This window comes from Mirounga leonina, unplaced genomic scaffold (assembly GCF_011800145.1).
Source record: "Mirounga leonina isolate KUSES-001 unplaced genomic scaffold, KU_Mleo_1.0 Mir_168, whole genome shotgun sequence".
NCBI classification, from domain to species: domain Eukaryota; kingdom Metazoa; phylum Chordata; class Mammalia; order Carnivora; family Phocidae; genus Mirounga; species Mirounga leonina.
In genome coordinates, this window is record NW_023270426.1 from 75,140,998 (window position 1) to 75,154,825 (window position 13,828).

Genomic DNA, 13,828 nt, shown 5'->3' on the forward strand with positions numbered 1-13,828 from the left:
TGAATCCTTTTTCGGCCTGTGTTTCCCTTGAAAACTTAAAAATGTTGTAAAATTTTATTTTTGTTTTCAGAAAAGGTATATTTGATGAATACAGCCAGATAACCAGTCTTGTTACAGAAGAAATAGTGAATGTCCATAAAGAGATTCAAATGTCAGTTGAACAGATAGACCCTAGCACAGAATATAATAATTTCATAGATGTTCACAGGTATGTATAATATTTTCATTCTTATTTTCAGTATTTGTGACAGTATTATTTTTTTCTACCATATAGTATTTAGCTAAATTAAAATAAAATATTGAAGAGCTTGTTAGGACATACAGTATTACTGATTAATTTATCTGCTTTTAATTATTTTTAAAGTTCTTTCTCAGTGATAACTATTTAATTTATATAATTATTTTAAAAAATTTTTCAGTTGTTACTGTATCATTGCTTAAACCTGTATTTAATCCATGAAGTTATATATTTTTTCAACATTTGTATAATGATAATACTATGACTTTATATGTATATTAAATTTACGATGCATCAATTATTTATCCATGCATACTCATTAAAATTGTGACAGGAATAAAACAGGTTAATAGCCATATTCTACAAATGAAATTAAGGCTGAAATTATGTGACTAGATCTTGGTGCCTGGGGTTTAATTTGATTTATACTATTTGTATTTACTTTATTTTGTGAACATAATTTTGGATAACAAATATTCTGCCTTTGGTGTATACTAAGATATATTATGATAGTATATTCATATTGATCAAAATTATTTGGCATGCTTTATTAGAACAACGGCTGCTAAAGAGCAAGAAATTGAGTTTGATACTTCCTTACTAGAAGAAAATGAAAATCTTCAGGCAAATGAAATTATGTGGAATAATTTAACAGCAGAAAGTTTACAAGTAATGTAAGTATTTAGAAAATCTGAACAGTTTAAATATTAGTGTTATTATTTATAGTTTTACTTTATCAGATTTAAAAATCCAATCTTTATTTTTTCCAAGTAATGAAAAGTTAATTAAAAATGAACTGATTGTTGTTTGGTCAGAAAGAAATGTTTTGAAAAATATATTAACTTTATTCATTGTGATCACTAATTTTGGTAATTCTGAAAATCAAAATTCTGTGTGATGTTATAGTCACTTGCCCAGTTACTTATATTGGAATAATGGTTCATTCTTTTCAAAACTTACTTACTTATTTATTTATTTCCCATTCAATACTCAAAACTTTCTGGCAGAACCATTTTGGAAATGAGAAGACTGAGTGGTAAAGAAGAAACTCATAGGTGTCAGAAGTGTTTAGTATAAAAATTTGACTTTTAATTGAATTCTTTTTAAGCAGAGATGCCTTCTGTTATATGCTTTTAAATAAATTAGTTCTTCATCTTGTTATTGTTGCCTAATATTTTAAAGGAGTTTTGAGAAATCTTAATGTGTTTTTAAGTCCTTTTCAAGTATTAGAGGCTATTAATAGTATATTTTTAAATTTAGAAAACATAGTTAATGGGGCGCCTGGGTGGCTCAGTCGGTTAAGCATCTGCCTTCAGCTCAGATCATGATCCCAGAGTCTTGGGTTCGAGCCCCATGTAGGCTCCCTGCTGTGTGGGGCAAGGAGGGGGGCCTGCTTCTCCCTCTCCGCCTGCCTGCAGCTCCCCCTGCTTGTGCTCTTTCTATCCAATAAATAGATGAAATCTTAAAAAAAAAAAAAGAAAGAAAGAAAGAAAAGAAAACATAGTTAAGGCACTCTACTTTTAAATAATTAACTCAGGGGTCCCTGGGTGACTCAGTTGGTTAAGCATCTGCATTCAGCTGGGTCATGAGCCAAGGGTCTTGGGATCGAGCCCCATACTGGGCTCCCTGGTCAGTGGGGAGCTGCTTCTCCCTCTGCACTTCCCCCCATTGTTTGTGCTCTCACACTCTTTCTCTTTCAAATAAATAGATATTTAACTCATCCCTTGATTTTTTTTTTTTAGGAGCAACACAAAGAAACATATTTATTAATAAGCACTGTATGTACTTGTCTTCTGGGTCAGAACCACAGCTAGGAATGATTATGCACTCATTTGTCTTCAATATTGGATACGTAGTATCATCTGACCTGTTGGCACTTTACCTCAAAAGACTCAGCCAAAAGTCCCCATCTAATATAATTTAACCATCTCCTTTCTATTGTTCAGTAATATTTTGGTGTTACAAATGATTAACTGAGTGGTAGGATCCTGCGACTAACTCTTGGAAAGGGGTTTGATAACTTTAAAGTTGGGCAGGTGGGATGGAAGAAACTAACAAATGCTTGTTGAGTCACCTGAACAAAATGAAGGCTTAAAAGTTACGGTGGATTGACTGTTGAATGGAAGGGAGGCATGGGAGTACACTGAAATAGGGAGGTTTTTCTAGCAACCATATTGGGATTCTTGAAGTTATTCCCAAGTTTTGAAGTTCTTCACAGGAGTCTCACTTTGGATTTAGCTATACACTTATAATGTTAGCTATCTTTAAACCACCCTGGGTGATTTTTTGTCCCCAGGGAACATTTGACAATATCTGGAGACATTTTCGTTTGTCAGGTGGGAAGGTACTGCTGGTAACTAGTGGCTAGAGGCCATGGATGCTGCTAAATATCCTACAGTGCATAGGACAGCCGCCTACAACAAAGAATTATCTGGTGAAAATGTTAATAGTGCCAAGGTTGAGAAACTCTGCTGTGAACAACAGAATTGGATTTATGGCACAAAATGGATGGTAGAGTTTCTCAATTCTTGTGCAGTGACAAATTTCATTTTTTGATTCCTGTGCTGCTTGGTGAAGGAATATGGCATAAATTACTCCTGTTTTTCTGATCATTGTATTGGTCCCAAGTAATTTATTCATTTAATCATCAGAATATATTTACTGTATATTTAAGGTTGCAAGGGTTAATACCTCCAAGGTATATATGCTAAAATCCATCAATTTATTTTAAGAAACACCAAGAAAGAATGAGCATAGAAATATTGGAGTATAGGGCGCGTGGGTGGCTCAGTCGGTTAAGCGACTGCCTTCGGCTCAGGTCATGATTCCGGAGTCCCTGGATCGAGTCCCGCATCGAGTCCCGCATCGAGTCCCGCATCGGGCTCCCTGCTCGGCAGGGAGTCTGCTTCTCCCTCTGACCCTCCCCCCTCTCATGTGCTCTCTCTCTCTCATTCTGTCTCAAATAAATAAATAAAATCTTAAAAAAAAAAAGAAATATTGGAGTATAATATGGTAAAATTAAAATAGCTACCTGTTAAAAGCTTATGTAAAATAAGCGATTTTGTGACCAAAGAATAATTTGTCTTATTGCTTTTCAGGGTATAATGAGAACAACACTAGTTATGCGTATAAATCATTATTTCTTAATTATGGTGATGAAGCAATGAAAAAATGTAATAAATTAAGGATAATAAATCTTTGATAATGTGATAGAATATTTAATGGCTTACATCTTACTGAGGCAAAACTTTAGCTACATTTCACTGAACAGTGTCTAAATCAGGATAGGAGTTTAAGAGCAGGTTTCCCTTGAGAATTTTATTCCAAGAATGAATTATACAGTGTGTTTACTGGCACTGTTAAAATAATCTAAGATAATTCCATTAAAAAATTTTATATATACACACGTATGTATATATTTAATATGATACAAAGTCTTGCTTTCCTTTTACCATAATATTAGTGCTTTAAAGTTAAACTAATTTCTTTCTTAATTTATCAATTTTGTTGTTGAATGTGCTGAAACATTATATCCAATAGAAATGAATTAAACAAATGAACAGATAGATAGCTTTGGAAAAATAAATACAAATGACCAATAGTCCTGTAACAATAAAGAAATATCCATTTTTAAAAAGGAAGTTATTCCACCTACCAGATTGGCAAGAATGAAATAATTTGATAATACCCACTGTTATGGAGGGTATGGAGAAATAAGCCCTCTTATAAAGTCTTGGCAGAAAGGTAAATTAGTGTAAGCTTCTTGGAGAATAATTTTGCAACATACATCAAAGTTGTACTTGCTCATACACTTTGAGTTGAAATTTTACTTGTAGAACTTTAGCCTATAGGTAAGCAAAGATCTATGTACAAGTGTAAGTAACATGGTGGATTGCCTGCTTCTGAATCCTTACAGCATGACATTACCTCTGTGAAACTGGACGGATTACTTAGTCCCTTTATGTGTCATTTTCCTCAAAAATAAAATGGTAATAATAATGACCCCCAACTCATAGTGTTGTTGTAAAGCTTACATGCATGAATAAATGTAGAATACTTAGAATAGTATTCTAAGCACATAGCAAGTTCTAGGTGTTGGTTTTGTTGTTTTTTTTAATTACTGCTTGGGGTGGACTCCAAGTGCAATGCTTAGTTTTTCATGGGCTTTTGGAAATACTTGAGGTCTGAAAACTTTTTGTTTGTTCCTAAATATGAAAAGAAAATTATGTTACAAGCTGTATTATGTCACTTTCATTAATTATTAAATTTGGTAAAAACAAAAATATTTCAAAATTCATAAGTTAGTTTTTTTTCTTTTAGTTAACATACAGTGTTATATTAGTTTCAGGTGTACAGTATAGATTTTAATATCTGCATATGAATGTGGATTTCTGAGAAACCACATTTTAATATATATGATACTAATTTCGATAGAGGCCAAGGACTAAAAAGGTCTTAAAACAGTCCTTTTGTTTTGGCAAAATACTGGAAACACCCTAAATATTCATCTATGAGGGGTTTGTTGAATTATGGTATATCCTTACTATATCCACAATTTTTCTAGATTATACAGGTTTTACTCTATTTTAAATAGAGTAAAGATAGGTTTATATATGCTTTTATGGAAAGATCTTCAAAGTATACAATAAAAGGAAAAGCAAGTTATACAGTAATATTTATGGAATGAGTCTATTAATAAAATAGTACATATATATGTTTGTATACACGTAGATCATATGTCAGAATGGAGGTGAATGGATGAGGTGAGTAGGGAAGCTTTTTGGGGCCAATGTTTATAATAATGTTAAATAAATGTGGTTTTATTTCTCTCATCTTTGCAGTTTTATTGTAGCATGACTCTCTCCAGAATATTAGCTATTTGTTTTTCCTCCCATTGTGTCACTTCCTGTCCTTTCACTAAACATTTGTTCCCCAATCACATTGCTCTATATAGTTTTAGAATAGAACACTCTCAAAAGTGTTCTTTGAAAATGCCAATGTTTTATGGCCTTTGCTTCCCCATGTTCTACGTTTTTCCTGAGCCCATTTAAGAGCTGTAATAAGAAATAGTATAGGAAAACTTCAAAACTGTTTGTTTGTTTTGCATTCCTTTATGTTTGTTTCAGTGATCTGGTGACCCTGTCCTTTGTGAAAGGGTACATTAGTTTGGAAGTGAGAATCATTAGTATTTGACTCTGGAGAATTCTTCTAATAATGCAAGTCATACTGGCAGTCTGCCAGACTGCTGATTCATAGTGACTGTGAAACAGAGAAAAAACTGGACTACATTTCTCTTGGACTCTTCAGAATTTTTGGCTAAATGTCGGATGTTACAGATGATTAATTAACATCTTTGTTGAATGAGCAAGTGAATGAAGAGGGTTTTCTGGAGAGATTTCAGGGAGTTTTTGAATAGTAGATGTCATCATCTCTGGCTTTATGTTAGGATCAGTAAAGAAGCTTTAAAAAATGCTGATGTCTGGGGCGCCTGGGTGGCTCAGTTGGTTAAGCGACTGCCTTCGGCTCGGGTCATGATCCGGGAGTCCCTGGATCGAGTCCCTGGATCGAGTCCCTGGATCGAGTCCCGCATCGGGCTCCCTGCTCAGCGGGGAGTCTGCTTCTCCCTCTGACCCTCTGCCTCTCATGTACTCGCTTTCTCTCATTCTCTCTCTCTCAAATAGATAAATAAAATCTTAAAAAAAAAAAAATGCTGATGTCTGGGACCTAACCCAAACCAATTAAATCAAGTTTTGTGAGGGCACGGTCTAGGCATGGGGATTTTTTGTAAACTTTCCAAGTGACTTTATCGTGTGGACAGGATTGAAAATCTGTACCATAAACCCAGTAAAACTGTGTGTAGAAATGTATGTGTTACTTTCTGGTGGCAGGTTCCTGCAAATTTTCAGAGGACTTCGACCCAAAATGGCTAAAGACTGCTGCTCTATTTGAATAAGTATCTTTCATATTTAAAGAATGTCTTTTTGTTAAACTTTTCTAATGAGTTTATATTCCTCAAGTTGTATAGTGTCAGGACGCCTGGGTGGCTCAGTCGGTTAAGCATCTGCCTTTCGCTCAGGTCATGATCCCAGGGTCCTGGGATCGAGCCCCACATCGGGCTCCCTGCCCAGCGGGGAGCCTGCTTCTCCCTCTGCCTCTGCCCCTGCTTGTGCTCTCTTTCTCTCTCTGACAAATAAATAAATAAAATCTTTAAAAAAAAAAGTTGTATAGAGTCACGAGAAAAAGTAGTATTTTTACAATAGTCTTACTGGGAATTCCTTTTTGTCTCTGTCTTTTCTTCTCCTCTGCTATACTTCTGGGTCAGTGTTAAATTGTAAGGTGTTTGAAGTTCAAGTAGATGCCCTTTCCCTAAGGTTATATCTTTCACTTTGCTATTCATAAAAAGACTCCTTTTAATTTGGGAAGGGGGCTTTTTTTTTTTAATTCCTAAATGTAACATACAAATTGTCATTTTTATTAGCAGAAACTTACTGATATATTTAATAATTTCTATTCTTGGTTCCTGCTTATGGTATCATGTAGAGTTTTCTCAGCTAAATGTAGGAGGTTCTGACGTTATTACACAACTAGTATTTATATCCAAAAGAGGGCTTGATGGAAATCTAATGTTATAATAATATTAAATGACAAAGTTACTGCATTTACCCATCTAAATATGTGCCATGAAGCATTTTATCATATTCTCATTATTTGTATCAGCTACATTTATGAAAGTGTGGTATATAGAAGACTTAAACTCAGTATTTGTAGGATTGTTTATTTCCTACTTAGGGGAATTTTTTTTTTTTTTTTTTCATGGTAGATCATGATGTCATAGAGGGCTGTTTCCTCAGCCTCTGATAATTTCTAACACTGGACACCTGAGATTCTACACCTCTATCACACATGCATTTAAGTTGCATTACCTTCAAGCTGCAATCTGAGGTTGTTTCTTTTGTCTCTGTGATCTACAGCCTCTCTTCTTCCCCTTCATCACCCTTCCCCCATCTGCCTCTGTTTTGAATCACTCTTTGCCAAATGCTAGAAAAGATACTATATTGATTTTAATCATCCATTTATTAAGATTATATATGCAAGTATTTCCTCTCATCTAATCACTATTTAATTGAATAATTTGGGGCTCAGTAATTTTAGCTCATCAAAATAACTTGAAGAAGATAGATCTATAAAATTGTGAACATTAGAAGAATATATGTGTTTATTACATTGGTTTTGACATTTGGGATAGATGAGGCATCCGTTTGTGACCTGAGCCAAAAAAGGCAGATGCTTAACAGACTGGGCCACCCAGGCACCCCTAAATAAGAATTGAAGAATGGTAATTATCTGTGTGGAAAAGTAATTCTTTTGGATTTTATGGGATATGAATTAACAAACTGCAGGCTGTGGGCCATATCCTGCTTGCTACTTATTTTTGTGGAGTCTGTAAGCTAAGAATGCTATTTACATTTTTAAATGTTTAAAAAAACCAACAGAAACATATTTTGTGACACATAATGTGAAGTTTAAACATCAGAGTACATAAATAAAGGTTTATTAGAACACGGCCATGCTCATTCATTTATCTATTGTCCATGGGTGGGTCTATGGGTGATTTCTTGCTACAATGACAGAATTGAGCATTTGTGACAGAGACCATAGATGGCATTCCCTTCACGTCACACTGCTGCTTCGTGCATTACAGATCCTAGTGACATTGTTCTAACTCAGTAGCATTTTGAGTGCCGCACATATTGCTCTATTACAGCATTTGAATGGCTTTTTGTTATCAGCCCATGCTAATCATGTCAAAACCAAAAAAGAGAATAGATTTTGAATATTACACCTTTTAAAATTTTTTAAATTTTAATTCCAGTGTAATTAACATATGTGTTATATTTGTTTCAGGTGTACGATAGAGTGATTCAACAATTCTATATATTACTCGGTGCTTATCAAGATAAGACACAGTAGAGTGTGGATTATTTTGTTATTCAATTAGATGGCAAAGTATTGTGTTTATTATGTAATGACACTATGGCGGTGCTAAATGATACAATATATGTTGACATTACCAGTCTAAATACTCATTTCAGTATTACCAACTTGCAGGAGAGCACTAGTGAGAAAAATTATAAAATTTAAAATGGAGGGGCACCTGGGTGGCTCAGTCGGTTAAGCGTCTGCCTTCAGCTCAGGTCATGATCTCAGGTTCCTGGGATCGAGCCCCGTGTCGGGCTCCCTGCTCAACGGGGAGTCTGCTTCCCCTCCCCCTGCTCCTGCTCGTACTCTTTCTCTCTCTTTCTTAAATAAATAAATAAAATCTTTAAAAAAATTTTTAAATGGAATACCTCAGCACAGCAGACTTTTTTTAGAAAAATACGAAAATGAGGATGCAACCAAAATAAGTTTCTGGGTGGCTCATTTGTTACCTGAACAGGGAAAGGCATTTACCACTGGTGAATTAGTGTTTCACTGCGGTAACTAAGGAAATAGGAAATATGTCTAGAGAAAATAAACTTAGTCTGTAGTCTGTTAGTCTTTCAGTGAGAACATTCACTTGAAGAGTGAGAAGATTGGGAGCTACCTCTTTAGTTAATTTAAAAAATAAATGATTTCAAGTGGCTTTCCCTGTCTCTTGATAAGTCAGCAGGTGTGATCAAAACTGCTCAGTTGTTTGTTTGAGGAGTCAATGCCAAGTCTGACGTGACTGAAGAATTTCTCTCTAGGAATAGTTTTGTGGCTCAACTACAGACAAGAATATTTTCAGAGAGATCGAGAAAACACTAATTCAATACAAACTGAAGTGTTACAAATGATGGTGTTAAAAATGTGTGGATCAGAAAGAGGCTTAGTTGAACAAATTTACAAAGCTTGTGAAAATGTTAGGTGTTTACCTAGTATGATTATTCATTGTATTTTTCATAAGGAGGCACTTCATGGAAAAATATTTGAATCTAAACATGTGTTCTTAAACTAATAATGTCAGTAATGGCCTTCATTTGCTCTCAAGGACTTGACCATCATCAGTTCCATGAATTTTTTGTCAAAAATTGAAATTGAATGTCCCCACTTGCCCTATCTTGTAGGATTTTGATAAGTTAGAAGTAGTAAAGTTTTATTGTGATTTTTTTTTTTGATGTCAGAGCCAAGACTGAAATTTTTCTAAATCAGAATTTCCCTCAACCACTGTTATTCAACACTGAATTCCAAAAGCTTCAGAAAAATTAGCTTGTGCTAAAGACTTGAATATTTTCCTAATATATTCAACCTAAAATTACAAGATAATACAGTGCTTATATGCAGAATTTATACTGTAGTAAAAATCATTTAGATGACAACTAATGTTACTTGAATCCCAGGTAATGGCAGGCTATTGTATATACTTCCTGTGCCATCAAACATTAAAACGTGAAGCAAGATTACCATTCCCACCAAATTTGTAGCTGATGTATTTTCTAAGCTCAAACTACATTTCTAACAGTGAGTTTTGGACCTCTGTACAAGTATTTCAGCATTTCAAAAATCCATTCAACTGTGCAATTAAGGAGTTCCCACCTAACTTTCAGTTAGGAGTGATGAGTCTGCAATGTAATGACATGCTAAAAAGCATGCAATGTAATTTTATAAATGCCTTCTAAGCTGTAAATATACTCAAAGTCATATGCTTATGATTGTTATTGATATTTGGCAGTATCCATCTATGTGAAAAGATCCTTTCAAAGATGAAATACATGAAATCTCATTATATATCTGCTTTAACAAATGAACATTTACATTTGATTTTGATGATGAGCACTAACTTTGAACCCCAATGAAGGGAAAAATTATTACCTTCAAAAGATTTCTGTCCTCATTAATACACCGGTGTTACGATGAATTGTACCCAATTATTATTATATTTTGAATTTTTCAATGAGATATTTGTATTTGTTTTCTCTTTGTTATGTTAGTACCTACGTAATATCCTTGATTTTGTCTCTTGATGGCAAAGCCTAAAATATTTATTTTCTAGACCTTTACAGAAAATGTCTGCTGAGTCCTATTGTAGGGAATGCTGCCAATTTAACCCATTAGGCTATCTGAATCAACCTTGTCAATCAATGGAACAATAAATAATGCAGTACTCTCACATTTTAAGCAGGACTGTCGTTTTATCAAGTTTGTTTTTTGCTGTTCTCATTTATAGTCTTAGTTCAAGTTTGGTATTTGGTTTGAATGAGTGACTGGGAAAGATTTGGAAATATGTGAAATATTAGAAGGCAGGTGACATGTTAAAAGGATATTGTGATTAAGAGACACAAAAAAGTCACACAGAAGAAGGCAGCTGGATTTGTTGGTTGGGGTGGATTAGGTTGTGTGTTTAGGAGATAAATATATTTAGTAGAAACTCATAACTTTTGTTTGGTTGATTAGGAGCTATTTTCTGTTTAATCTTGAGAAAAGCTAATAAAGATTTGTGTCATGGTGTAGAAGGTCACCCATAAATTGCTATGCTGCTGCAATTATATTTTAAGAAAGAGATCATAAGAAATGTTTTTTTTCTTCAATTTATGTTGCAGTCATAGAGAAAAAGAGATGTCAGAAAAATTACTTGAGGCAACTGTAACCCTTTTCTGTTTTTTTATTTTTTTAATTAGCCCAAATGTCACAATGAATGTGACAGTATTGGAAGTTTATAATGTATAGATTTTTAGGAAGATACATTTCTGCAAGAGTGCTATAAGATTTAGATAATGATGGCCAATGGTTTGAGGATAGAAAAGTTTCTGTATAAGTACTGAAAACTTGTTACTATCTACAATTGTTTTTGGCTTTTGTGTCTTTAAATAACATTAAGTCTTTAAAAATTATCCAGCTAATGCTTGCAGATGATAAAATCCATAAAACCTTACAAAAGGGGGTACAGTGGAAATCAAAGCTTTCCTTTTTATAGATCCCATTTGTACCTTCCTGTGTTAATTGGTGAAAAAAGTTCATGTATCTTTCCAGAATGTATATACAAGCATATCCATGTATATAAATTGTTTTCTTGACTTAAATGGGCTTATTCTATGCATACTTTTTTGTATTATCCTCTTTTCTTAATATATATGAAATATAGTGAACAGTGTTTTAATGCTTACATGTAATAAAATTTAATGTAGTTATTTATAGATGGGCATTTATTTTCAGTTTTTTCCTATTGCTAGGGTGGAACTGAAATTTTACTTTATTTTAAGTTAAATTACATGTGGCTACCGTTTTGGACATCACCATCTTAGATGTATGAATGCTCAGGGTGTGTGCATAAAGTGAATGTAACTAACTTACTGATTTATAATGAGGAAACTGTTCATTCTAGGTTGAAAACTTTAGCAGAGGAACTTATGCAGACACAGCAGATGCTTTTAAACAAGGAGGAGGCTGTCTTGGAGCTAGAGAAGAGAATTGAGGAATCTTCTAAGACCTATGAAAAGAAGTCTGAGTGAGTAAAACAAAAATAATTTGCAGGAAGAAAGTTTAATTGATTTAATTTTACAGAATACTTCAGTTACATGTTATCATGGATGTAAAATTTCTAGAAGCTGAAATTTCATTTTCAGTGTAAAACTTAGTGTCATTGAGTTACTTTCTAGGACTCTGGAAAAATGATCTGGGCTTTGTCAATATAGTGGACTGATCATGTCTCAATGTTTTAACAGTTTGAACTATTTTCTGAAAAATCCTGTTAAAAATTGTCTTTATTCCCCTTATCAGTGTCCACCAGATTTCACTGTGCATTCCTTGTTGAGAAAGTGGCAGATTAGTGTTATCTAAAATTGGCTTCTCTGTGTTAGAAGGAAGCAAACACACTTAGAGAAAATAGCAATCTGCTTCACTTATAAAAATCCCTTTAAGATTTGCTGTGCTGATTGTCTTATTTCGCTCAGCATAACACCCTCCAGTTCCATCCACGTCGTTGCAAATGGCAAGCTCTCATTCCTTTTGATGGCTGCATAATATTCCATTGTATATATATACCACATAGAGGGGCGGGGGGTGGGAGGATGGGTTAGCCTGGTGATGGGTATTAAAGAGGGCACGTTCTGCATGGAGCACTGGGTGTTATGCACAAACAATGAGTCATGGAACACTACATCAAAAACTAATGATGTAATATATGGTGATTAACATAACAATAAAAAATCAAAATAAAAAAAGATTTGCTGTGCTGTTTTGTCTTACTTTCATTTTTCTTGCTGACTTCTGGATCTGTAAATATCCTACTGGATCCTCTTACTTGGGTTGTTTTCACTAATTATGTTGTTTTCACTAATTATGTTTTCTGCTGTTTTAACGTTTACATTTTGATCTATAATTTAAAATCTATGTTTTGGCTTCGGTTATTGCTGGCATCTCCAACAGATTTAACTAGTATGGTTTCTCTACTGACTGGAGCGTATGAATTTCTTGCTATCATTCTCTCATAATTGGCTTGGTTTAGCAAGATTCTTAAGGAAATTGTGATGTGTCGGATTTCTCTGGTCTATACTTGCTCTTTCTATATAACATCTCAAATATTCTCCACTTCTCTCAAGTCTCTGATCCTCTCATCTCCCCCATTATAGACAGCGGATAGACCTCTTCTACATTACAGAAAAATTAGAATCATCAGGTTGCAATTCTGTTATTTTCTATGACTAGATATGCACATCCACTGCATTTGTACCCATTCTCTGTACTTGATTCCTTAGAGGAACTGCTCCTTGTCCTAAGTCTACTTCTTGGGCCCGTTTTTTGTATCTTGTCATCTCATACTTTCTCAGAAATTTTACATTATTTGTCATATTATGTTCATCTTTTCTTCTTAATTGAGTCCAGTGCTCACTTTTTAAATATGCTTATGTCTTGACTCTTAAAAACAATTTCCACCCCGGATAACCCTTCTGTATTCATATTTTCCCCCAACTGCCTTTGTCTTCTGTTTTTTTAGTCATACTTGTGCTAAGAGTAATTATGCTTGCTCATTTGTTCAACTCCCACTTAGTTCTCAACCCACATATATCTAGCTTCTGCCCCATCACCATTGGAATAGGTATCTGTAAGATCTCCAATGACCTATACATTGCTAAATTTAACAAGTATCTTACGTGACCTCCTCTCAGTATCTGATTTTGTTGACTACATGTTTCTTCTTTTCCCTTGGTATTTGGGACCAGATCTTTTGCCTGTCTTTCTGGCAACTCCTTTATAAACTCATTCTCCTCCACTCAGCCAATCCATTTTGGAGTTATTTGAGGAATGGCCCTAGGCTTTATTACTCCCCTCTTTGTATTCTCTCTCTAGGTGGTTTCCTGAAGATGACCCACATTTGTTACTCTTGCTCAGATTTTCCCTCTGAACTCAATGGCCATGTGGTCAATTGCCTACTTGACATGACTGCTTGGATGTCTTAGAAGTACCCTAAATTTCCCATGTCTAAGACTGAATTAAAAATCTCAATACAGCTTAACCCAATTCATTCTTAGTATTCCTTATTTCAGTGAATGGCAACACCATCTATTCTATTACAGAGCTCAAAATATTAGAGGCCTACCTCTCCCACTTATACTATGACTCATTATAACTTGG

At 34.4% G+C, this 13,828-nt stretch overlaps 1 protein-coding gene across 7 annotated transcripts in view; it reads left to right on the forward strand.

Moving 5' to 3' along the window:
* The window catches only part of FER (FER tyrosine kinase), a 412,363-nt gene that overhangs the window by 84,676 nt on the left and 313,859 nt on the right, over positions 1 to 13,828 (forward strand). For 6 of the 7 annotated variants that reach the window (XM_035015022.1, XM_035015025.1, XM_035015019.1 and 3 more), the window contains 3 exons: positions 71 to 208; positions 793 to 912; positions 11,580 to 11,702. In XM_035015022.1, coding sequence (XP_034870913.1) covers positions 71 to 208; positions 793 to 912; positions 11,580 to 11,702 — 381 coding nt within the window. Of the gene's footprint in view, positions 1 to 70; positions 209 to 792; positions 913 to 11,579; positions 11,703 to 13,828 lie in introns of those variants that run through there. The other variant, XR_004681050.1, reaches the window with a different exon arrangement.